The 23,763-nt window shown below is 57.7% G+C and overlaps 4 protein-coding genes across 5 annotated transcripts in view; 1 reads left to right on the forward strand and 3 right to left on the reverse strand.

Moving 5' to 3' along the window:
* Positions 1 to 4,905, forward strand: part of LOC117643382 (octopamine receptor Oamb) — a 63,944-nt gene extending 59,039 nt beyond the window's left edge. The window contains exons 10-12 of the mRNA XM_034382240.1: positions 2,038 to 2,282; positions 2,922 to 3,124; positions 4,877 to 4,905. Of these exons, the coding sequence (XP_034238131.1) occupies positions 2,038 to 2,282; positions 2,922 to 3,124; positions 4,877 to 4,905 (477 nt within the window). The remainder of the gene's footprint in view (positions 1 to 2,037; positions 2,283 to 2,921; positions 3,125 to 4,876) is intronic.
* A 533-nt stretch (positions 4,906 to 5,438) lies between these two features.
* On the reverse strand, positions 5,439 to 10,307 carry LOC117641310 (myosin regulatory light chain 2-like). The gene is made up of 4 exons (XM_034378519.1): positions 10,204 to 10,307; positions 7,357 to 7,649; positions 7,058 to 7,130; positions 5,439 to 5,880 (listed from the first exon to the last, which is right to left on the reverse strand). Exons 2-4 carry the CDS (start codon positions 7,634 to 7,636, stop codon positions 5,718 to 5,720), a joined length of 516 nt encoding a protein of 171 aa, XP_034234410.1. The 5' UTR covers positions 7,637 to 7,649; positions 10,204 to 10,307; the 3' UTR covers positions 5,439 to 5,717.
* A 2,992-nt stretch (positions 10,308 to 13,299) lies between these two features.
* Positions 13,300 to 19,095, reverse strand: LOC117645058 (myosin regulatory light chain 2-like). The gene is made up of 5 exons (XM_034384960.1): positions 18,941 to 19,095; positions 14,961 to 15,188; positions 14,652 to 14,853; positions 13,761 to 13,845; positions 13,300 to 13,501 (listed from the first exon to the last, which is right to left on the reverse strand). Exons 1-5 carry the CDS (start codon positions 18,941 to 18,943, stop codon positions 13,354 to 13,356), a joined length of 666 nt encoding a protein of 221 aa, XP_034240851.1. The 5' UTR covers positions 18,944 to 19,095; the 3' UTR covers positions 13,300 to 13,353.
* A 671-nt stretch (positions 19,096 to 19,766) lies between these two features.
* Positions 19,767 to 23,301, reverse strand: LOC117645080 (UV-stimulated scaffold protein A-like). Of its 2 annotated transcripts, XM_034384994.1 has the most exons (12): positions 23,044 to 23,301; positions 22,843 to 22,953; positions 22,422 to 22,762; positions 22,017 to 22,343; positions 21,803 to 21,937; positions 21,578 to 21,712; positions 21,296 to 21,492; positions 20,929 to 21,212; positions 20,655 to 20,844; positions 20,411 to 20,560; positions 20,179 to 20,333; positions 19,767 to 20,101 (listed from the first exon to the last, which is right to left on the reverse strand). In XM_034384994.1, exons 1-12 carry the CDS (start codon positions 23,172 to 23,174, stop codon positions 20,005 to 20,007), a joined length of 2,253 nt encoding a protein of 750 aa, XP_034240885.1. In that variant the 5' UTR covers positions 23,175 to 23,301; the 3' UTR covers positions 19,767 to 20,004. The 2 variants fall into 2 exon arrangements, with proteins under 2 accessions (XP_034240885.1, XP_034240893.1); XM_034385002.1 differs by lacking the exon at positions 23,044 to 23,301 and having other exon boundaries at positions 22,839 to 22,953.
* Positions 23,302 to 23,763: the final 462 nt, after the last annotated feature.

A 23,763-nucleotide genomic window follows, 5' to 3' on the forward strand; every position in this document is an offset into this window, starting at 1 on the left:
TCTCCAAACTCCAGTGCCAAAGCTCCGACCCTCCCTCGCAGGCGCCCCTCCACCTTTTCCGGGACGAGTGGCCACCCTAGTCGACCTCATCCTCATCCTCCCGGCTCGGCCCGGCCCCGGCTCACGTGGTGCCGGGCAGCCCGTATCTCTGGCTAAAACTTGGTGCTGGGTCGGTGGGTTGCTGGCTACTGCCGGCGGGTCGTGGTCTGGGACCCCGGGGCTATGCAAGGTCGTCCAAGGCCGTGGCCGTGGCCCTCGTGACGGCGCCGTGCTCAGTGGCAGAGGCAGACAACGCGTCAGATAATAACATCGTGAGCCTCCCAGAGGCAGGGCAGGGCACAGCCCTGGCACAGCCAGACCCTCGGTCAAGTTGGCGTCGGCCCGAGCCTTGCCCCTGGCCTTAGTGCTAGCCTCGGCCCTGGCCTTGGCCCTGGCAGGCTGGCCGGCTTTTCGCGGCGCCGAAATGAAAAATTTGGCAAGTGTCGGCGATGCCTGCGATGGTGGTGAAGGGAAGGTCGAAGCGAGGTCGCAGTGTGTCCGCCTCGGCCTTTGCCTTTCAACGCGCTTCCGGCGGCCAGCCCCGGCCGGCCTCGGCCTCTCGTCTGATTGAGGCCCTCGTCCCTGCCGATAACGGACGGACGCCCCACGGCCTCGGCCATGCTCGGCGGCATGCCCCCCTCCACTCGCGGCTGCGGCACTGTAGGCGGACGGGGCGCCGACGGGGTGCTAATTGAGCCCTCGGCCATGTCGGCCATCGACCTGCGCGCCGCGAAGAAAGGCAACGAACGGCGGATTGGTCGGCTGAGGCGTTTACAGTGGCGTCACGTGACGAGCCGCTTTTCCACCTGCGCTTTTCACTTTGATTATGTCACGCTGTCACGGTCGCTGATTGGTACCTCGCAGCGCAAACTATCTCGTTAGTGTCAACTTTTTGTGCCGCGCGCGCTGCGTACACAAACCATTCCCCAGCCCCCGCACCGTCGCCGGCCACCACCGGCGTGCCCGGCCCGACCCACGAATCTCGATTACCTTTTCAAATGGAAAGCATAAAATGTTATTTCTGACAATATAAGCCGCCGCCGCTGCCCCCGCCCCTCTCCGGAGGCCGCGTTATGAGATGGGCCGGCTGATTCACCGACCAGGACGCGCCTTGAGGAGGCAGAGGAGGCCGCGCCGTGCGCTATATGGACAGCGCGCTGGAACACCGCTCTCATCGCTCTGTCCCTCTCGCACTCTCGGCGCGCCCACACTGCTAGGCACGGGCCGAGAGGGACGGAGTGCCGTTCGGAACGAACCTGCGGGAGTGGGAGGGGACCGTTTTGCCGGCATGCCTCTCGGTATTGTTGACTTTCGCCCCGCTCGTTGCTGCTCGCTGGTGCTGGCCGAGGCAGGGCGACGGGGTGACGACGGGGCTGGGGCAAGCCATGGGGGGCACGGCCAGACACAGCCCAGGCCCGGGCACGCAGCACGCACTGACGGGTTAGACCGGGTTAGACGCTGTCAGGCTGCCCGCCTCCCCGCAGCGACCCGCCCCACCCCGCCACGCCCCGCCCGCCCCTTCGGGCGCACCCACGCCCTCCGCACGCCCCCGCCGCCGCCGCTCCGGGCTGCAATCCTTTCATTTCCTGGTCCCTTCACGACGACGGCGCCTCCGTCTGTCTGCCGCCGCCTCCTGCCTGCCTGCCCGCTCCGTCGGGGCGACACGTAGTAGATGGTGTTTGCGCCTAGGAAACTGGACCGCCTAACAACCGGTGTTCCGGTGTTCCGGCCCCGGCCAGGTCACGGTGCGACGTGCCGCCAGCCCCTCCAGCCCCGCCAGCCCGCCACCGAGGACACGTCCTGGCTGAGGCGGCGGAGGCGGCGGACCCGAACGGCATCGATCTTTAATAATGGCGAGGGCCCCGCGTTCGAAGGTTTACCTTTATTGTTATTATTACAGCGGCGCCATTTTGTTTTGATTGCCGGTGTTCGGACTCTCCTCCGCCACGGCAGTGTTGTTGGTGTCCCTCGCTCAGCGCCGGGTCCTTCCTGTTGCAGGTGAAGCGCTTCCGCATGGAGACCAAGGCGGCCAAGACGCTGGGCATCATCGTGGGCGGCTTCATCTGCTGCTGGATGCCCTTCTTCACCATGTACCTGGTGCGCGCCTTCTGCCCCGAGTGCATCAACCCCACCGTCTTCTCGGTGCTCTTCTGGCTCGGCTACTGCAACTCGGCCATCAACCCCTGCATCTACGCGCTCTTCTCCAACGACTTCCGGTTCGCCTTCAAGCGGATCATCTGCAGGTGCGTTGCGCTTCTAGTGTAGCAGGGCCTCGGCGTCGCCGCGCGCCCCGCCTGGCCCCGCCACGCTGTCTCGCGTAGCCTTCAGAACTTGACTGAGCCGCGGACCCGCTGACCTATCACGGCACGGGGATCTCGACGGGCTCGGGCGCACCGCTTTCTCTAGGTCTGGCCCGGGCCTGGCCGCACCGTTGCCATGACGACCCGACGAGCCTGGATTTCCTGGTGCGGTACTGCGACTCGGTCGCGACGAACCCTCCCTGTTTCTGCTCCCCCGACTCCACTGCGGCGGAGAGGGTGTGTGTCGTGTTGGGGAGAGTGCGAGGGGAGGGGGTGCAGCCAGCGGGCACCTGCGGGACCTACCTGGGGCCGTGTCAACCCGTCCCCGGGGCGGGCACTGCGGCCAGGCCGTGGTGGACACTCCTGCCGTGCCGCCCGGCGCCGAGCGCCTCGCCTGCTTACGAGTGTGTTGGGCTGCATAGCCCCCGGCGCTCGGCACGGCCGGCACAGCCCCACCCTCCCTCACCCCTCTGGTGCATGCTAGATTTGCTCAGGGAGTACCATGGGCGGGGCCGGCTGGCAGGCAGACGGCGGTTTCTCCCCCGGATTGTGCTCATGAAGGCCCTGCTCGTGGTGTTGCAGGTGCCTGTGCGGCGTGGCGGGCCGCAAGAGCAGCCAGCGCAGCAACCAGACGCGGCGCGGCTCGGACGGCTCGCAGCTCGGCGTGCGCGCCAACAACCCCACGGCCGTGTACCACGCCAACTCCAGCTTCATCGGCGCGGGCAGCACTGGCGGGGGCGCCGCCACGGGCTTGGCCAGCATGGAGGCGGGCACGGCGTCGACGGGCGGGCTGGCCGTGGGAGCGAGCCTCGGCGCCGGCGACCGCGACCACCTGCACGGCGCGCAGCACAGCGCGCAGCACGGCGCGCAACACCCCGCCAAGGGCGCGCCCTCGGCATACGGACTGCTGTCCGGCGAGGACAGCGACCAGAACAACGGCTCCGACTCCAGATGACCCGCATGACGTGGAGACTTCGACTAGGTCAGCGCTGCCAAGCTGAGAAGCACAAAGCCTGGCGGCGTCAGCGTGCGTCAGCGTGCGTCAGCCTGCGTCAGCCGTCCGTCCAAATCGCCGCCGCCGCACTGGACGCTGGCCCGCCCCGACGCCCCATCGCGGCCCCCACCTCGATGGCCCTGGCGCCCCTGGCGGCCCTGGCGGCCCCAACCCCGGTTTGCGGGGCCTGGCCGGGGCTCCACGCGGTCGCTTCATGATGAATGGGGACGGGGCGGGGCGGGGCTTTACCACAGAGCCCAGAGAGTCCAGCCCGGCCCGCGGCACGGCCGTTCACTGTGGATTTCGGCCTGCATGTGTGTGAGTGACTTAGAGTGTCGACGGCACGCGCTGATTTGTGAACGTGCCGGCCGGAAAATGTGTTGCGTGAGTGTGTGTGTGCCTGTCAGTGTGAGTGAATGTGTACGTGCGCGTGTGTTTGTCTCTGTTAGTGGTCGACCCGTGTGATGCTGTACATAAATGTGTGCATGTGTGTGAGTGTGTGTGAGTGGGCTAGGTGTTGGAGTTAAGTGAAAGCGCCCTGGCGTTGCCGGTGTCCCATCAGAAAATGAAGTGGGCTCTTCTGTCGTTTCAAAAGAAGCAGAAGAACCATACCGGCAACACGCGCCTTAGACTTTGTGTCCTTGTTTCTGCGCCATGCGGCGCCATGGCCGTGGAGACCTCTGTAAATATAGACTTTACTATCTCTCTGTTAAGACATGGCGAGTTTTCATTGAAGACTGTCGAGCTGCATAGCTGTCCCTGACGCCTTTGTGTGCACCGTGTAAGCCAATGAAGGCCTGGGGCTACTAACTGTACTTAGAATCTAAAATAATTGTATTTTTTATGAATGCCTCATAGACGGCCTGTCACCCTCGGGTGCGAGCCGTTTTGAAGACTATTCCAACTACTCTCTTGAAAAAAAAATTTGTTGTTTGTCGATTTAAATTTTACGACTAAGTTGACTCTTTCCATGTCAATGATTGTAAATATAAGTGTAAGCCCGACGCGACCTGAGAAGGGAATGGAGGGGCAAAACGCCCACGCACTGCAAGTGTGGGGCGCGCGGACTGACCTAAAAATAATCAACTAGGTGTTGTTGGTGAAGTGTCAAATATTTCGTTATGGACGAATCTTTGTGGCTATTTTGCCTCAGTATGTAAGTAACAAATCCTCTCTGCCAAACTGTACAGAATTATTTAAAAAGCTAAAAGAAGATTATTTTTGAATGCGCTGCCTTGCGAGCTCGACGACGGGCTACGGTGTGATATTACGCTTCGTGAAGTATTATTGAAGAGTAACGTTTTAATTTACATTAACCAGCTAAACAACGAATATTCTTACGTCCATGTCCATCCTTGGCTGTGGTTATTTGTTTCCAGCCGCGAGGGGAGGGACACGCCGACGAATGTAGGCTTTTGTTTCAGACTATTCGGCAGTGCCGCCTGGAATTCTATTTATTTTATCTGTTCTTTGCTTTTGTTTTGTAATCCTATGGGTTGGGGACACTCTCATCTCCTAATACAATTTACCATTGCACACACAGGTTTTCGATTTTGGCACAGTGCTGCCTGAGGGGACACAGCAGCCGTGTACCCCCTTCCCACTCCCCCCTCCCCCCAAAAAAAAGAACAGGTGACTGAACTAAGTTTTGTTATAAAACTCGTTTTTAAAAAAAAATCTTGAAAAAATATTTTCTGGATGAAAATCCACAAAGGAAGACGATACGCTTAGTCGCAGTAGATTACGTTTCGCCCTACAGCCCGAGGACTACTGTGTCCTCGTGGGCGGACTAGTTTGTTCGAAGTGTGTCTGTGTGCTTATTTGTGTGTGTGTCTGTTTATGTTAATGTCCCCTTCAAGTGACGAATAAAACAAGTCAGCAATCTCTCCCGTTGTTCCTCTATTTTTATACCAGTTCCCTCTGTTGAAAGAAAGGTTGTGTTTTACTTTGATTTCTGGAAAGTTTTAAATTAACTCTGGAAAAAGTTTGTGCAAGTATATTTGGTGCTTTCGGGAAATTACAATATTTGGAAAGCGTGCACAGGGGTATTTTAATGCCTCTTTGCACATCCGGAATGTCGTTCTATTGAAGGAACAGCGGCGGAATACAAATAGCTATTGTCAAGATTTATTTTTGGTTTGTTTGTACACAGGCGTCATTTTCAGGATGGACATAATAACAACAACGTCTTTATGAGAAGGGTTTTTTTGATTGCTGGTGGGTTTCCTGTTTCCGTCCTCCATTGCGAGTTTCTTTCCGTTCAGTGTGTTCGGTGTCATCAACAACTGCACACGTTCATCATCTTTCTTTCTGTCTGTCTTCGTCCCGTCCCAGGGTGATGTGCTCGGGATTCTGCCGGTCCTCGTTCAGATGGTGCGGCCCGCTCACTTGGCCTCCTCGCCGGAGCCGGCTCCGGAGCTGAGGGCCTCGATGAGGACGTTGGTGTTGACGAGTCCTTCGTCGTCGACGCCGAGGGCCTCGAACACGGTGTCCAGGTCGTCGTTGGAGAAGGGGTCGTCGCCCTCGGTGGTGAGCCTCTTGCGGAGCCTGCAACGAGCCACAGTTTGAGAAAACGACGGTTTTGGCGGGAGAATCGGGGAGGCGGAAGTGGCGGTGAAGACGGTGCGAAAACAAACCGAAACAAAGGCAAAACGGCGGGCCTCTTAGCGAACTGCAGTTTGAACGGAGGGCGTTTATCTGGAGCGAAAGGAGGGGAGGCTCCAGGCTCCTCGATCTACGGCTGCTGCTTTCTGGAACACGCGGGCACGCCCCGCCGGCCCGGCCGGCTAGCCTCGCAACTGTGTCCGATTTATTCGACAGTTACTCGCGTGTTCTTGGGAGCCGCCTCGCCTCGGCACGGCAGCACTGCGCCAGCCCGGCCGGCCAGGCTGCGCCGTTGCGCCCTTCAAGCTTCAGGCGGGGGAACTAACATATGTTACCTGACCAAAGTTGTTGGCCGGCCAAACTTCCCCGACGGAGCGAGCGCGGCTCCCGAGTGGAGTCGAGCGCGTTGTCAGGGTCGCTCCGTAAATTACGCCTCGAAATGAGCGAGCGACCGCGACCCGCGGGAAAGACGCGCCTCCCTTGTTTAGGTACACCTCGCGGGGCCGTTTGGGCCGCCGGCCGCCGCCGGCACTGCACTCGCCGAAATTACGGCACTTGAGCGGCCGCCGAACTGCTTTATGGTAATTCCCCCTCCCCTCCCCGGTTTAAACACGCGCCGTGTACTTCTTGTCCTTTGTTTCCGACTTTCCGCTCCGCCATCCCTCTCCATTCCGACTATCGGCAGCGCGATTCGGCGACGGCAATGAATCAGCGCGCCGGTTCTGCGAATAGCGATTAATTTCCGTACCTTGTTAGCGGGAAAACGTGCCCACTTGCAAAAAGAAATACAGAAAAATTTGATTCTTCTTTTGGGAGTTTTTATCTCGTGGAGCAACCCCCTCGAGATGAGCAACGTAGGCATTTGAACGTTTTTGTCAAGCTGACACTCACACACCGCCCCGTGCTGTCAGGCGGGTAGCACGCCAAGCAGTTTCCCTCGAACTATAAACGGCTGTTCATCACTTGGTTCTGTTTTATCGCCGAAGGGAAGAGCGAGAGGGAGGCCGGCCTACGTGCTCGGACGGAAGGCGCGAAGGCCTCAACAAACGTGCGCGTATCCCGAGCCCATTTTTGTTCCTTTTTTTCCTTTTCGGCGCGGAGCCAACGAAACGATACTCACAGCTCAAGGTCCACCTTGCCGTTCTTGTCGAAGCCGGAGACGGCGTTCTTCACGGTCTGGTCGTCGTAGGCATCTGCAGGAGGAGAACGCAGGGGAGATTGAGTATGGCCGGCAGGGGTGAGAAAGGAGGGCAGTCGGACAGGGGATCGTCGAGCCTGAGAAACGGCTCCACTCCGCCGACTGCCTTGCCTTGCCGCCTTCGCTTTTGAACCCATGGTTCTCTTGTTCGCAATATTTATAGACAACTTTTCGTTTAAAAAAATGTCCATGCCGTGTGGTAAGTTTAACATTGCCCTCACCTCCGGACATGTGGGCGGCGAACATGCCCAACAGGTTGACCAGGTTGATGGGACCGTCGGCCTCGGAGAGCATTTCGTTGAGCTCCTTGTCGCTGGTGGGCCTGCCGACCCAGTCAAAGGTCTGGCGGAGGTCCTCCTTGCCCAGCACTCCGTCCTTGTCGTAGTCCATCATCTGGAAGCCCTGCTTGAAGGCGGCGATCTCGGACTCGGGGAAGGCGGAGAAGACGTTGGACGCGGAGCGCTTCGCCTTCTTCTTGGTGGAGCCGGACTTCTTGGACATGTTGCTTTAGTTTCTGCGGCAAACAACAACAGAGAGGGCCATTATCGTGAGGCCATGATGATTCCGAGCGGTGCGGCGGCGCTGTCTGTCTCTGCGGAGTGCCCTGTGAGTGCGAGGGGGACAGAGCAGCGAAAGCAGTGTTCTGGATCGGCCTGCCGGGCGGCTCATCCTCGGGGAGGGGACCGTTATGAGGCATGAAGCCGTACTTCACACAGGGCCGGGCTGGGCGGGCCCTGCTGCTGCAACCCAGCGCCGCGACTACAAGCACAGGGCTTGGCCCTTTGGACTTGGCCCTCTAGCCGCCTGGCCCTTTGGCCTGTGCCAGATTATCCAGCTCAGGGAGTGCACGCGCTGCCCGCCGAGGGCCCCGCCGAGGGCCCCGCCGAGGGCCCCGCCGAGGGCCCCGCCGAGGGCCCCGCCGAGGGCCCCGCCGAGGGCCCCCGGCGGTGCGAGAGAGACAGAGGCGACTCCTCGGACTCGCTCGGCAGGGGCCACCGTGCCGTGGCCGGGACGCTCCCAAATTGAGCCCATCTCTGTCGAACCGAAATGAAACCGACTTATAAGGGTGGGGCCGCGCGGGGCACGCGCGTCGAAGGAGGAGGGGGGGCACAAAGAAGGAATAGACGGCGGGGCGCGGCACGGTCGGCTTGGCGATCGCGATTTTATTGTCCGCGCCGGCAGCGCGGGGGCGGCTGGGTGTTTGGTACAAGACAAAGCTTCGTCCGGGTGCCCCCCCCCCTTTCTTCCTGCTCCGCCTTCGCGGTGCGATCTGAGTGGATTTTCATGCGCCGCCCCTCCCGACTGCAGCGTTAGTGATCGGGAACCTCCGGCTTCCCGGCGTGCGGACCAGTACAGCAGAAGGCAGTGGTTTCAGACTTTGTCTTTTCTCCAGACACCTGATAGCTCTGATCGCACCAGTGGAGGAAAGAAGCAGCCAATTAAGTGCCCCCACCCCACCACACCCCCGGCCGCGTCCCCCCTTTCCCGCACCTCTCCGCTCCCACGAGTAGCGCCCCCTTCCCCCTCCACTTTCACGCGGCGTCGGCGCCCCCTCCCCTCCCCCGCCCCGCGCCTCGTCTTTCTCCCACTCTCGGCGGGCATTGAAAATAGTGCGACCCACATTTGGACAGGACCAAGCGGCTGCCGTCCAGCGCGCCCCCCTCCTCCCCCCCCCCTCCCCCCTCCGCGCCCTCCTCCCCCGCGCCCCCCACCCTGCGCGATGCCGTGTCAAGTTCCCCCGACCCCGCGGCCCGACCGCCGCCACCGCCCTCCATGTTCGGAACTTTGTCGCTTCCTGCTGACAATCTTCGCGAACTTTGGCGCACTACAGCGGGACCCAACCGAAGTATGAAAAATTGACGCGCCCGTTTACTTTCTCGTCACGGCTGCGCCGCGTGCCGCGCGATATTTGCGCGGTGCGGGGCCGGGGGGGGGGGGGGGGTCATTGACGAGCATAAATCACATCTGTAAGTTGGGCGGCAAGGAGCCTCTCGGGGGAAACATTTCCGGGCCGCCCGCCCGGGCCGCGCTCTCCTCGGGGCACTTTTTAAAGTGGCCTTATCACGCGCGGCGCACGCACAAGGAGACCCTGCAGACCCTCTAGACGCCAGGACAACTTTGAAATGACGTTGCGCCTGACCCCGTCCCGGCCGTGCCGTGCCTTGCCGCTCCGCGCTCCGCTCCGGTGGAGGCGAGCGTGAAATTTGATCCGAAATGAAAAGGAGCCACTCCGGGCCACTCCCGGCTTGATACAGACGCAAACGCGTGACGTCATCCTGCCGCCCGCGCCTGCCTCGCGATGGTGCCCGAGGCCCTCTGCCCTGCCCTCTGCGCCCCGAGGGGACTGGCGGGCTGGCAGGCTCCGCGACCAACAGGTTGCCCGGGAGCCTTTTCAGGCCGGCAGGCACCGCGCCGCACCATGACACACCATCCAGCGACCCGCGGCCCGGCGGTGCACGAGGGCACCAGGCCGCTGGGACGGCACCGTGCCCCAGAGACCGCCCGGCACACTGATTCCTCTCTCTCGCACCTACAAGGGCACGCCCTGCGAGTGCCAGAGAGACAACTGTGTTCGGGAGCAGCGTGCACCCTGAAGGCCAGCGCGCACATTTCATAAATTCCCCGTCCCGTGACGCGGACGAGGAAATTCCAGTCCGGCGTGGTGCAGCGACGGAGAATCTGGCCGAGGCTCGCGGCGTCTGCCCGAAGGACGAAGACGGGGAGGACGGAGCACGAGGCAGTCTAGGGCAGCCCCTCAAGGCCGCCGTCCTGAAGTTGGGAGCGGCGATAAGGCTTCGGGCGGCCGGGGAGCACGGCCGAGCCGCGCCGAGCCGCGCAGGCATCACTTTTATCACTGTTATCCTGGAGGTGTCCTTCAGGGGTCCTCCATCGACGGGCGGGGCGGGAGGAGAGCTTGCACGGGGCGCTCGAAGGCTCACAAACTTCACCACTGCACTGCGTCGCACTATTATCACCGTCTCCACACGCGACCAGACGACCACGCGACAGTAAGGCGGTAGGGCGGAAGGTGACCCCCAGGCCGGACTCGGCTAGCACTTGAACTTTACCTAGGGCAAACGGTAGACGAAACCTTCCTCGCTGACGCGTACCAGCAGAATCCGCGGCTTTGGGTGCGGCCCTCTGGTTTTCTGGGGCCCCCCTGACCCGCCCTCGCCCCCTGCCCCCCGCGACCCCCGCGGGCCCCTGGTGGCGGCCGCCCCGACGGCCCCCTGACCCCCCTTTCCCACGGGCTGCCCCCACCTCGGCGGCGCCCTGACCATAATTTGGAGGTGCGGTGCAGCGGGCCTCCGCCCCGCCCCGCCCCGCCCCGCCCCGGCATCCTCCGCCCCCACTCCCTGGGAACCGCAAGGAGACGCACGGCGTCGCTATTTCTGCCTCCCGGGCCGCCAACGCCGGCAGCGGCGGCACCGCCAGAGCAGCCAGAGCTATCCCCGCGACGCGGCCGCCCCGCCGACTCATTCCATTCCCAAGCCTCGCCCGTCGCTCCGTCGCTGTCGCACTCGTGGCGCGTGTCGTGGCGGCGCGAAAGAGACAGAGCGACGAGACGACTCTTCGAGAACAGCCCGCTGGGCCCCGGGGCGCTGCTCTGGCGGCGCTCTGGGCGTGGCACGCTCCGAGGGTGCGGGAGGGGAGGGGGTGACTCAGAGTCCCAGAGACGCGCCGCCGAGATGAAGCGTGCCGCGGCCTCCAACCCGAGAAAGTCCCCGGCGAGCGTGACCTTGACTTTCCCTCCCGCATTGACCCGGTGCGACCTGCCGACCCGCCGATCTGCCGCGACCCGGCGGCCCTGGCCGGGCCCTGGCCCTGGATAACCCGTGTGTTCAGGCGGGGCGGAGCGGAGCGGGCGATGGACTGCCACGTCAAAGAGAGAGACGCGGGCCGACACCAGCACAAACGGGCATTCGCTCCAAATAATTGATCACCGCGTTGATTGGTCGTGTCGAGGTTAATTTCGAAAGTGGCATTTTTATTTCAGAACAGATCTGCCAAGCTTGCACACTGAAAAAGAAGCGCGTAGTATCGTGAGAAAATGTCAGGCTCGGACTGGCCAGGGCTTCGGGTTTGGGTCCAGTAACGTCACAAAGTTGGTCAAAAAGTGATTGAATCTCCGAAAGTAGCAGTTTTCGTTGAATTTGGGCGGCCACTGTGTCCAATCTAGTTGCCGTAAAAGGCCTCCCTCGACGTCCTAGTATTCTTAAGACCCTACTTTTTCATGACCTGTATGGAGAAGACGTTGACCACAACGATTTCGCCTTTGACCGCAACGATTTTGGGACCAAAGTTGGTCAAAAAGTGGTCGAATCTCGGAAATTTGCTGAATTTGCTGACTTTGGGCGGCCACTGTGTCCAATCTAGTTGCCGGAAAAGGCCTCCCTCGACGCCCTAGTATTCTTAAGACCCTACTCTTTCATGCCCTGTGTGGAGAAGACGTTGACCACAACGATTTCGCCTTTGACCGCAACGATTTTGGGACCAAAGTTGGTCAAAAAGTGGTCGAATCTCGGAAATTTGCTGATTTTGCTGACTTTGGGCGGCCACTGTGTCCAATCTAGTTGCCGCAAAAGGCCTCCCTCGACGCCCTAGTATTCTTAAGACCCTACTCTTTCATGTCCTGTATCGGGAAGGCTATTGACCGCAACTAGTTTGGGAGCGGTAGCCTCACAAAGTTGGTCATGCAGGGTAAAAACATAATGATGATCGGGGGCCTTTTGCGGTCTCATCCGCTGGGGCCTTTTGTGGGCCAGTCCGAGCCTGAAAATGTCGAGAGAGGAATATTAAGAAAAGAAAACCGCGTGGTTGTCCCACGGCAGCGTGTATTCCGAAACCGTCCCCTGCTCTCGCACACTCCCCTCTCGTAATGGCCATTACTGTCGATTCGAGCACAACGGGCGAGCGGTTTAACTTTTTTAGGGGCGGCGAGCCGCGTTTCAAATTGCCTCTCTGCCGTCAGCTGGAGTGGCGGGGTCGGGCGGCCGGCGCGGCCGACGACGCGAGGCGCGCCAAATGCCGCTGGAGGGCGCGAGCGAGCCTGGCCGCGAGCCCCGCCGCGGGGAGGCCCGGGGCGGACTGAATTCGCCGGAAAATGAGCCGGTTATTCACAGTCATATCAATGCGGTGGCGCCGCGGTGCCGCGGGGCGTTATTCGCAGACAGGCGCGGCGCGGCGAGGCGAGGCGTGACGGGGTGAAGGACTCGAGGGACGCCGCGGCCCCCCGCCACGCCACGCCACGCCGCGCCACGCCGCGCCACGCCACATTAAGGCGTCCACTTTCACTTGTTGAGCCGCTGGGGGCTGGCAGGGCTGGCAGGGCTGGCGGCGCTGGACGCAGCGCACTAAATGCCACCACTTTCGCCAGTCATTTGGCGGAATCCCGTTTGCGGCGGCACACTGCGCAGCTCCGCAATGCGGCCGGCCATCGGCCTTGCCATCGGCGACCGGCCGGATGGCGGCTGCGGTGCGCTTGCCTGACCCGCGTGCGTTGACGCGACGCGCGTGTCCCGCCGGTCGAAGTCATCGATTTTCCTCCTGACCAATGAATCCTTTAGGCCCGCCCGGCTAATTCGTTCTCGGAATCAGCGCGGCTCGGCGCGGCCGCACCGCCTGGCGTAGCCTGGCGTAGCCTGGCGTAGCCTGCTAGGCGGCGGAGCCGAGGCAAAGCGCCTGACGAACTGCGATAGGCAATCCGCCGCACTGCCGTCCCAGCGAGTTGCCTACCCAGCCGGGCGGCCCGCTGGAGCCGCTATTTACGAGCCCTGGGTTTTCGTTTTGTCCGTTGTTTTTGTCCGTGGTGCTCGGTCCCTGCTCGGCCTCGGCTGGCTGCCGCTCGATTCCGGTTGGAACCAAACAGGGGCTCTGGCAAGCTCGGCGCCCCGCCCTGGAGGCCCTGGAGGCCTCGTCTGCGCTGGCATGCGTGTTGTACTGCGTGCTGGACTGCGTGCTGGACTGCGTGTTGGACGGAGTGGGCATGGGCAATTTATGAGCGCTGTTTCTTGGAACGATAAAGTTTATTTACTCTTTACAGTGTTGGTGCTTGTTCCCTTGCGGCCGAAGGGTCTTGCGGCCTTCCAGTGATACGATGACCCCCCCTCTCACCCCCTCACACACACGCATACGCCTTCCCTCTCTCGACGCACAGCAGTTTATTCACTCAATCATAATATTTTTTTATTGTTTTGTCAATTGTTTTATTTATATTTTCAGTCGTCCGCCTTGCCAAGCAGCATGTCCAGCAGCTTGCCGCAGTCAATCCTCTTGCCCTTGTCGTCGAAGTAGAAGGACTCGTAGGCGTCCTTCACCTCCTTCAGGGTGAACTTGTCGCCCCAGGTCATGAGCCAGTGCTTCAGGCTGCAAACAGGACGAGCACACATGTACAGATGTACACTCACACACGCGCAAACGCAGACGTCATGTCAACGGCAGACCACCCCTTTGTGGGGGGCCTGTGTGACGCGAGCGACGAGTGAACAGGTGTACTTTAACGTACAGCAAAAATTGTTTCAGCTAAACGAATTAATTTTTTTGGGTGTTGCACAAAACAGTAATTGAAAAGCAACAAAATGGTCCATTCGTGAATTATTTCAAAATGTTACAAGTGCGGACTTACTTGTCTGCGTCAAGCCAGCCGTCAGGGTCTGAGAAGCACACGAAGGCCTGGATCACGGTGTCGTCGTCATCGTCAATGGGACCCCCTGCAAGACAACGATCGGACACAACAATTAGTTCAGTTAAACGTGAAAGTTCGTCGCTCTATTTTTTTTCTGTGTATTTCCCTCCGCGTGCCGAAGGTGGGCGCGTCCCTTCCGCCTGTCGCCGCCAGGCCAGGCCGCCTGTCTGCCTGAGTAACGTCTTGCGCACTGCGGCATGGATCCACGAATCCACACGGCCTGGCCCGCCTGGCCTGGCCGCGCGGACCCAGAGGGCCCCAAAGCACCCCGCCCCGCCGTGGCTTCGCAGCGCCGCTGCTCCACTCGCCCGGTCCAGGGCGGCCCAGGGCCGGTCGGTGTGTCTAAGTCTTCCTCGCGTCACGTCTGGTGTCTGGGTCAGAGCGATAGCCCGAGTAACCCCCTCCACTTTCCGCCAAGCCCTTTATCGACGGATTGCTCCCGTGATCGCACATTTGACCCTTTCCATTCCATGCGTCTCCTCTCCCTGGCTGCCCTAGCAGTGCCCTGGCTGTGCCAGCGCTGTCTGCCAGCACTGTCTGCCCGGCGGGGCGCTGGGCGGCCTCGCACCTCCACTCGCGCCGCAAGGTTGCTCAACCCGCCCCCCACTAGCCCCACCCCTTCACCCCGCTGAACCCAGCCTCCCTCATCAGCCCCTGCCGGCTCACAATCCCTCTCTAACAACTAAAAGCTCACGAGAAGGAGAAAGAGATAAAGAAAAACAGAGACACACACAAAGTTTTCTTTTTCTCCATCGACCCGACACACCTACCGAGGGAACCGAAAAAAAAGGGTTGGGCTTCTTCTGTTGATTGAACCGGGTGCGTACTCACCGCCTTGCTGTTTGCTGGCGAACAGCATGAGGAACTGCGTGAAGGTGCAGGGCAGCTGCTCGCCCTCGTCCGTCTCCGGCACCTCGGCCAGCATCTCGTCCAGCTCCTTCTCGGACACGATCTTGCCGACCATGTCGAAGGTGGCGCGGAGGTCGTTCTTGCCGAGGACGCCGTCCTTGTCCAGGTCCATCAAGGCGAAGGCCTGCGCAGAGAGCGGCCACAGTTAATGACAATTGGCGGAGTGACCGTAATGGCTGGTTGCCTGTAGCAGGGCAGGCAGCATGCGCCAGGCCCAGCCCCTCCCCCCACCTCTTTGAACTCGGCCACTTGGCTGTTGGTGAACAGCGAGAAGACATCGGAGCCCGCCCTGGAGCTGCGCCTCTTCTTGGAAGAGCTCTTGGACGACGGCCGCTTGATGGGTTCCGGTTCTGGCGGTCCGGCCGGTTCTGGAGGTGCCGCTGCCGCGGGGGGAGGAGTCTTCTCCTTCTGCGAATCTCCCTTCGCCTTCTTCTTCTTCTTCTTATCGGTCTTCTCAGACTGCGGGAGAGAGAGAGGGGGCATTAGTCATAGGGAATGAGGCACATTGCCAGTGCTTCCGGGAGGAAAGTGTTGGCGCGACTTGGGTACGAGTTTCCAGGCCCGCCAGGCCCTGGACGGGGACTGCCGTGCCGCCCCTCGGCAAGCCCCTCGGACTGGCATCCGGGACCCGGCGGCGCCACCGTCGCCAGTCCGTGGGTTCGCCCGGCTCGCCCCCACCCCCGTGTTTTGGTCTCGGTTACAGCTACAGCCGTGGACCGCAACCGCGACCGCTTTGACTGATTTGCTGGAACTTGACTTATATTTCGGACTGCACCGAGTTTCCCAGAGTCGAGTCAGCGCGGCGTGTTGCTTCGGATCGCTGACGCCGCACGCCGCAGCGCGCCGCAGCACCGCCGGGGAGGCCAAGGAAGCCCCCGTCTTCGTCGTCACGTACCTCCCCGTCCTGCCCTGCCCCACCCCGCCTGTCTGGCCGAGACGCCTCGCTGTGCCTGCCTGCCCTCGCACCCTAGCATTCAGGCCGGGCTAAACATAGCCGTCCCGTCTTCCCGTCCGTCGGCTCGCCCCCCCCCCCCTCCCCTCCCCTTTCACTTTCCCCGTCCTCTGGTGACCCGTTAAGTAGATGATGCGCGGTTACTAATCCTCCCTCGTTGTTCCTTGTTCGTTGTTTGGGGCGCGATGTACAGTGTGCCCCCCGCCCCCACCCCGCCCCGGCCGGTGGGCCTGCTCGACAAGCGGACCACGCGGTTGTGGCCAGTGGCGGCGCTGTGGACTCTGCGGCCGAGTAGTGCGCAAGGTCCACGGTCCGCCGTCCACCCCCAGTCCCACGGGCCGGGCCCCGAAGGACTGGACCCGAGGGGCACCCCGGCCCCGCCGCGGCCGGCCGCTTGGCCCTTAGGCCGCGTGGGGCCGTTTGCGGCCCTTCGCACACAACGTGGCGGCAGTAGGGTGAAGGTGTTACTACTGCCCGCGTCCGCGGTGGGGCCCTAGCCGGCCCGTTCAACGTCCGCCTTCCAAGTCTCCAGGGCCGCCGCCGCGCCGCCTGGAGCCCTCGCTGGAGCCCTGGAATCCGGTGGGAGCGCGGACGGGCAGCGCCAGCGAGCAGAGCGGAGCAGAGGGCACGGCGACGTCGAAGACGGCCCGCGCCTCGAACCCAGTGGAACGCCGCGGTACAGTGGAACACACGGCCCGAGCGGCGCAGTAGTAGCGCAGTAGCGCAGTAGCGCCCCTCCCTCCCGGCAGTGACGCTCCCTGGGCCAATTTTATCCCCGCCTTCCCCCGAGCGGGCCGGCCCGGCGTGGCCCGGCCGGGCGGGGAGCGGAGGGGGCACATTTGGCTCCTGCTGCCGCCATTGTCGACGGCGCCCTCCCCTCCCCCTCCTCCATGCCCCCCGTTTGGACCGTCTGATCCCGGTCGCCCGTCCGTCCCTTCGCGGGCCCTTCCCTTCCCTCCGGCCTTCTGCCCTCGCAGAGTCGCGGCATCGCAGCCCAAGTCGCAGCCCGCGCAGCCCGCCGGGGCCTCGTTGGCTTAGCAAGCGAGCCGTGCCTGGCCGTGCCTGGCCGTGCCCCGCGGTGCCCGCCGTTCAAGCAAAGGCCAGCCCGGCCCGGCGCGGCAGAGGGGCCTCCGTGGGCTTGTTACCGTTGCGTCACATCATCATATCCGCATTGTGAAATTATCTGCAACTCCCCGCGCGCCCCTCCGACCCTCCGACCCTCCGGACGGCCCGTCCCCGGCGTCCCTACGGACTCACTACAGAGCCTACTAGCCTGGGCTGCTACTGCAGTGCAGAGCGTTAGCTACAACGCCCCTCCCCCTCCCTCCCCCTCGGGGGGCACCCCCACCCCTTCCGCCGCCCCAAATGCAAAAGGAAACGGAAACAAAGCCATACCATCCCATTCGACGGAGCGATAACGTCAATCTCTTAGTCTACAACTCTGGCGGGCCGTAAATGAAGCGAAAGGGGTGGGGGGAGAAGGATCGCCCCGTTATGGCCGGAACACGGCGAGGCCGAGGCGTCCATCGCGGGTACAGTGTAGGGGTGTGTATTAGCCGCGGAACGCAGTGCAGTCTGTCCGCGCACAGCAGGCCGGGATCGGCCAAAAGACCGCGAGCGGTTCGCCTGGTCATTCGAGTGGCAATGCAGCAAGTGGATTGACGAGACTCGACAGACAGACCGAGCCCGCCCGGGGCCAGGGGGAGCAGAAATGTCAAAACGGTGTGTCAGCATGACCTCGGAACGAGCAATTGCACGCGGGAACGGGAAATGAGTTGATTTTGGCCGTCCCGTTCTCCTTGGATGGTCTCCTCCTCCTCTCCCCGGACCCATTCCACTGCACACTGATTCAGAGAGTCGTTCTCATCGCGCTGTCTCTCTCGCACCCATGGGGCGTTTCGTACAGGTGCGAGAGAGACAGCGCGACGGAAAGGACTCTCGGAATCATTGCACTGTGCGGCGTGGCTCCGGTTTCGCGGCGGTCGCGCTCTACTCGGACTCGCAGAGGATCCCCTCGCCCGACGCCAAGTTTGAGGCGGCACTTTCAAGGCGTGCGCGCCGTGCTCGCCGTCGTTGCCGATCGATGGGCCAATCATCGCCCGGCGAATTATCCGGCCGAATGGAATTACCGGGCGATTCCAGGTTCCAGGCCATGGCAGGGACGGCATGCCATTCCTACGGTGGCGCGGCGGCGCGGCGGCGCGGCGCAAGGCGTATTGCCGTGCTAATCCAGGAATGTGCTTCCCCCTGCAGGCCCTGCAGGCTCGTTCCGAAACGGCGCTCCGTGACTCCGTCTCTCTCGCGCCCGTCGGGGACGTCTCGTGAGTGCGAGAGAGACAGGGCGACGACAGGGTTCGGAATCGGCCTGCTGGCGGTCCGCGGGGCGGCGCGGCGAGTCACTTGATGTAACGGGATCTTGGCGCGGCGCCAGCGGCGGCCGGGGGCGGCCGGGGGCGGCAGGGGGCGGCAGGGACGAAGAAGGGGGTGGGATCCATGAAAAGCGCGTGGGCAGAAGGGGGGGGGGCAACATTCGAGGAGACGCGGCGCCGGAAGCCCGAGCCGAGCCACAGGCGCAGCGCGCAGCACGGAGCAATCTGCTGATTAACGTTCCCTATTCGTGGTCAACGCCTGAAAGCAGGAAGCTGAAAGCCGCAACAATACAACGCAGCTGAGGAAAGCTAATTTTGTTTCGCATCAATCATGGCGAAGCAAGGCCCTCTCAAATACTGTCCCTACAATCTTGTCGTATTCTCGAAATTTATTGTATGTATCTCATGGGTATCTTGTCGAATTTCTTTCGTTTTCTGGAGAAAATCTCCAGCATACCGTCTTTCGCCGCAAGACGTTTAGAGTGCACAGAGCACAGTCCGAGTCAGCAGACCCCTGCAGAATACCAAATGCCCCGCATGTTTCTCGTTCTTGTCTCCGAGTCGAGAACAGGACCACCAAGCAGCGACGGGCGACATCCCGGCGTAAGCGCACGGCGCAGGGTCGCGCATACCCCGCGTTCTCAAAGAACTCCCCGCGGGGTATCTCCAAACATAGTCCGGTGGCGCGCCGGCCGCGCGCGTTTGAACCGCGGCGCGTGTGCCGTCCAGGCAGCATCCCGGCAGAGGACAAAGAATGCTGCTGAGGCCATCGCGGCCGTGCCCAGGGACGATGCAGGTGACCGCTGGTCCACAGGGGGCAAACTCTAGCCGCACCACAGCGTGGAATTCCCTTATTTTCTCACACTTTAGGCGAGCTCCACTCGACTCACCATGGTGTTGTTGGTGTTGGTGAGTTGCTCCGGCCGGTGAAGGTGTCTTCGGCCCACTGAGGAGGGTGGCTTGTCGGTCAGGCCAGTTAACAGCTCGGCCCCCTCCCCTCCGCGGGTCCAGCCGGCCAATCAGCTTCGTTGCAATCCGCTGTACAGTCCGCACTGCAAGTAGCTGTCGATGCGCACCGCGGTCCGACCCGATGACACCCCGGCTGCCCCCGGCGCCGAAAGGGTACACCGCGGACGACGCGGAGCGGCAACCGCGGCACTGAACAGCACCCGCTCGGCGGGGCCGCGGTTTGGCGGCCGGCCTGGAGGCGCCTCCGGCGTCCGGGCCTTCCCCGTGCCCATCAAGAGCCTTCCCTCGCCTTCCCCCGTCGCCCCGACGGCGTCCTGGCCACGGCTGTACCTGGTGGGGGCCAGGAATGCCCCCTTCCCCCGATCAGGCCCCGATCAAGCCCCGCCCCCCAACGACGTGACGCCTATGGCAACGGCCCACGGCGGCATTGGATTCCAGGGCGTCTTTTCCTGGCGACGGGGTGCAAAGGTCGGCGTCGTCCGCCGCAGTCCGCCGGCCGTCTAGAGTCGCCGCACCGTGCACGCCGGCCTGGGGCTGGCAGGGCTGGCAGGTGGGGCCAGGCACGACTCCTCAAGACAGCGCACTTGACGAGCATCGTGACCGTGACGTCACCAAGACAGCGCCCGGCGCCTGCCTCTAATCGGAGGTAAAGTATACCACTAACGAACCTCAGGCTCCTCGGTACTGTATCGAGGACTTTATGCTCTTTGGCAAAAGCCAGTGGTAGATGGGAATAACATACACAAGTTTCGCTTCAAAAAAATACTCTTTAATTAAAACACAAGAAAAATAGAATAACAACACAGAAAGAAACTTTCAAAAAATACAACGTCTTAGGAACTGGTAAATATCTATACAAACTAAATTGAACAGTCTTATTTTTGGTACAAAGTGCATCTGTTTTACAGCTGATGCAGCTGCAAAACAAAATAGTACAACATAGATAGATCTAAAAAAATAAATTATACCGTAAAACAAAAAATACTTAGTTGAAATGGTAGTTAAATTGATCTCCATACTTATCCCTGAACCGTTTTCTATCAAGCTTGTCTAAATCAGAAGCAACTCTCCTCATAGAAGACCTACAATCATAAAGCAGCATTTTAACACAAATATCACATAGGTGGGTTATCACTGCAATGGAGATAATTATACTTACTTTTCAAAAACTTTCTTGGAGAGCCTACTGTATGTAGTGTTATGAATTGCTTTGACATCAGTGAGGCCGACATATTTTTTCTGCTCTCCTGGAGGATGTTTCCGCCACCCTCTTTTGCTTTTATCTGGCATTTGCAAATCAACTCCCGTCGACTCCTTCAAACAAACAAACAAAAATCAATCAGGATTTCTTTCTTCTTCTACTGAAAAAACTTTAAGTAAAATATACTGACTTTTAGTTCTGCAAGAAGTTTTGGGTCCTGCCAATCAGGCACTTGATTTGCTTTTTCTAGTTGTAAGCGCTCTTCCTCAGCCTGCAGATCTTCTTTGCTACTTGGCTTTCCATTTTTATCTCTTCCAATAACTTTGCCATGAAAGGGGCACTGAGATGTTCAATAAGAAATTGAGACGATTATTAATATATGAAGAACATTGCAGTGAATGTAAAGTGCAGTACTCATGGCCAGTATTATTTACCTTTACTCTATCCTGTCTAGGGCACAACTTTCCACTTGGTAAAGGGGCTCGGCAAGTCCACTCCACTCTTTCAAAGTTACCTGAAAACTCAATAACTCGGGTCCGAATGCTTGCCTCACCATCTGGATCACGAATTTCGTCTCTTTCCTCAGCAGTTGACACCCAGAATCGATGGCCGTCTGGTTTAACTCTGAAATAAGCACAAGCATAAAATAGTACTTAATTTTATTTTTTAATATTTATGCAGAGTAGCTATAAGTAAGAATATTCTTACGTCAACAAAGTGGGAGCTTCTACTTTCTCATCTTCCCAGTGGTAAAGATCAATGTCAAATGGTAACTTTGGAGCAATAGACAGTAATTTGGCTTTCCTTATATCCTCACTAGAAGTGTGTTTGCTACAGGATGGTTCAGAGTCCATAGAGCAAGAGGATACTTTATCACCACTATTTGATTTTTTAGGTGATGTGGATTCAGTACTGTCCATTGGTAGCTCCACAGCAGTAGCTGAAGTTTTGTTTGATATTGATGATAAAGTTGAAAAAATGGAAGTGGGATCCTAGATACAAAATAAAATAATATTCAAAAAATTGACAAAATACACCATAATCGAAATGACATACTTGCACACTATGTACATACCTTTTCATTATTTTCTTCTGACACAAGGCTCCAATCCTTTTTAGGGCCATGCTGACGATGCTGATTTTTGTGTGATGGACCAGCCTTATCTTTGCCCTCAAGACTGGTTGGTTTTATAGCAGAAGACTTACAGAAGGCTTCAAATCCTTCCTTGTTTTCCACTTCTTCAAAGTCAGAATCTGATGTTTCACTATCATCTGAAGTAGAAACATTACTCGATAAGATAAACTTAAGAAATATCTTAAGCAGATGTGACCCTACCGAAATTGCATTTCAGCTCACCACTTGTTTTTCTATCACGCTTCGTGGTAATAACATCCAAATTGAGTCTCTTGTATTTATCAAGGATCATCTCTACACGAAGCTTCAGGTCACTGACTTTCTTGACAATCTCATTTACTGTGGACACTTCTAAGTCTGAAAGAAGTTGAATCGTGACCTTTACAAAAAATGTGAACACATTTTATCAGTAGGTGCAATTAGAGCAGAGATGCATTTCTAACAAACCTGAACATTTTTCTAGAATAGTTTCCCATTTCTCTATACATGGATGGTAGCGATTTGAAACAACTCTAAATAAATCTTGAGCACTATCAATAATTGGAGCATTTTCTTCAGTTTTCTTCACCAAAGGATCACTTCCTACAGAAAAATAAACAAACTTTCAATAATTATATGCAGGACTATCAAAATTACAGTAGCAGTATGTTTTAATGTGTACCGGGGTCAACTTTCAGTGTTATGCTGAAATGGGGATTTATTATTCCGTACTTTCGAAAATCAAAGATTGGATGTTTGGTAGAGCAATTTTCTTCTTCTTCTTCACTGTCGGAGGAAGAACTTTGTTCATCTTTGGGACTGTGAATCTCATCAGCAGTTTTATCCAGGCTACTTTGGTTTGCTGATGATCCACATACTTTTTCTTTACCACTCTCAACATTAGCACTATCTGTATCATTTTCAATGAAAAAATCTTCTGGTCGTGGTAGCAATAAGCCTATACAATTTTCCATCTCTGTTAACGCATTGATAATATCAGGTTGTTTGTCTGAATTAGAAAGAAAGCATTAGAAAAAGAACTCTAAAAATATGAGCAATACAAAGAATGTGTATTCCAAACTAATACCATTTAATTCATCCACAACTTTCTTGAAACGCTCATTTTGCAAACGTTGTTTCCTCCGTTTCAGTTCATTCTGCCGGCCAAGTTCAGCAGCCTCTTCCAAAGCCATTGCATTAAGGTCAACTTTCTTGCAGTTTTTCAGAAAAGAAATGCCTAAGTTCAGTTTCTTGTATCCACTGCCATAGTTCTTGGCCCAATCACGGATGGTAGTAAGAGCTAATTTCTTAAGTGATAGAGCAGTTGAACGAGGACGAGGCATAGGTTTAGCAGCATCTGTTTCAGCAGTTAGGACCATAACTTTTTCTAAATTTGAAACTAACAATTCACGAAAGCAATGAGAACGCCTGAAATTCAATAAATTAATATAAAAAACTGCACCAACAATTTTAATTGAAAACAATGAATCACAAGAAAACAAACCTACTTGAAAAGTTCAATGCAAATTTGAAAAGAACTGTAGCGTACTTCGGAATGGTTAGCTTCAAGGTGTTTCATGAGCAAGTTATACGCAAGTATAACATAATCATTAGACAGTCTGCAAAACGAAAGAACAGATCCAATAAATGGAGTTTCAGTAAAATCACATTTTAAAACTAAAATTGCCTTAATAAAATGTCTGACTTACTTGCAAATCTTGGTGACACCTTTTAACACTGGTGGATCTAAGACTTTCTCACCTGTAGAGGTAAGTGTTGCAATCAACTTTTTTAATTCTTTACAATGATCCTCAGAGTATTTAGATGGAGAAAAAGCCATTATTTCTTGTAAAGTAGTTAAAAGGAGATAAACAGAGGCAGGTGGGGAGGAATGAATGAACTGTCACTGGAGTACAAAACTTCCAAACAATTCCTAAATTTGCAGCGCAGAGTTTTTCATACCTTTCTTACGGGTGACGAGTGGAGAGCCTATGAGAATTACAACATCCTTGAGTGGCGAGGAGAGGGGGGGGGGGAGGCTGTGCGGTGTAAACAAACAAACCCCTCACTGGTAAAGGATATTTCATTGTCAAACAATCGTGTTTGAGTATTTGAGTGTATTTGATTATGTTTTTCTATGTTTTCAGGTATATGTTTGGCATACAAGGACAGAAGCACCAAAACTCTCTGGTGAAATGCAGCTTCGAAAGAAAAATATGAGATCTGATAAAGATATGGAGGTTTGAATCTTTTGATATTTCTTTGTCACTTTTAAACTATGAAAGAGATTTCTATTTCTTTGTCAATGATAGATGAGGGTTTGGAGGTCTATATCTTTTCTGTACTGATCCTTGAGAAGCTTAGAATTAATGTACAGTATTTATGTGTAGTAAGTTGTTCACATATTTATATGACTTTTTTAAAAGATT

This window comes from Thrips palmi, unplaced genomic scaffold (assembly GCF_012932325.1).
Source record: "Thrips palmi isolate BJ-2018 unplaced genomic scaffold, TpBJ-2018v1 HiC_scaffold_1, whole genome shotgun sequence".
Classification (NCBI taxonomy): Eukaryota; Metazoa; Arthropoda; class Insecta; order Thysanoptera; family Thripidae; genus Thrips; species Thrips palmi.

Coding starts and splice junctions, on each gene's coding strand:
- LOC117641310 (XM_034378519.1), bottom strand. CDS start 7,636: ATGTCCAAGAAGTCCGGCTCCACCAAGAAGAAGGCGAAGCGCTCCGCG. Junction 7,131..7,356: donor CGCCGCCCACATGTCCGGAG/GTGAGGGCAATG, acceptor CTCCTCCTGCAG/ATGCCTACGACGACCAGACC. Junction 5,881..7,057: donor GGCAAGGTGGACCTTGAGCT/GTGAGTATCGTT, acceptor GGCTCGTTGCAG/GCTCCGCAAGAGGCTCACCA.
- LOC117645058 (XM_034384960.1), bottom strand. Junction 14,854..14,960: donor AAGTGGCCGAGTTCAAAGAG/GTGGGGGGAGGG, acceptor CTCTCTGCGCAG/GCCTTCGCCTTGATGGACCT. Junction 13,502..13,760: donor GGCTGGCTTGACGCAGACAA/GTAAGTCCGCAC, acceptor TCCTGTTTGCAG/CCTGAAGCACTGGCTCATGA.
- LOC117645080 (XM_034384994.1), bottom strand. CDS start 23,174: ATGGCTTTTTCTCCATCTAAATACTCTGAGGATCATTGTAAAGAATTA. Junction 20,561..20,654: donor CTAGACAGGATAGAGTAAAG/GTAAATAATACT, acceptor TGAACATCTCAG/TGCCCCTTTCATGGCAAAGT. Junction 20,102..20,178: donor TCCAAGAAAGTTTTTGAAAA/GTAAGTATAATT, acceptor TTATGATTGTAG/GTCTTCTATGAGGAGAGTTG.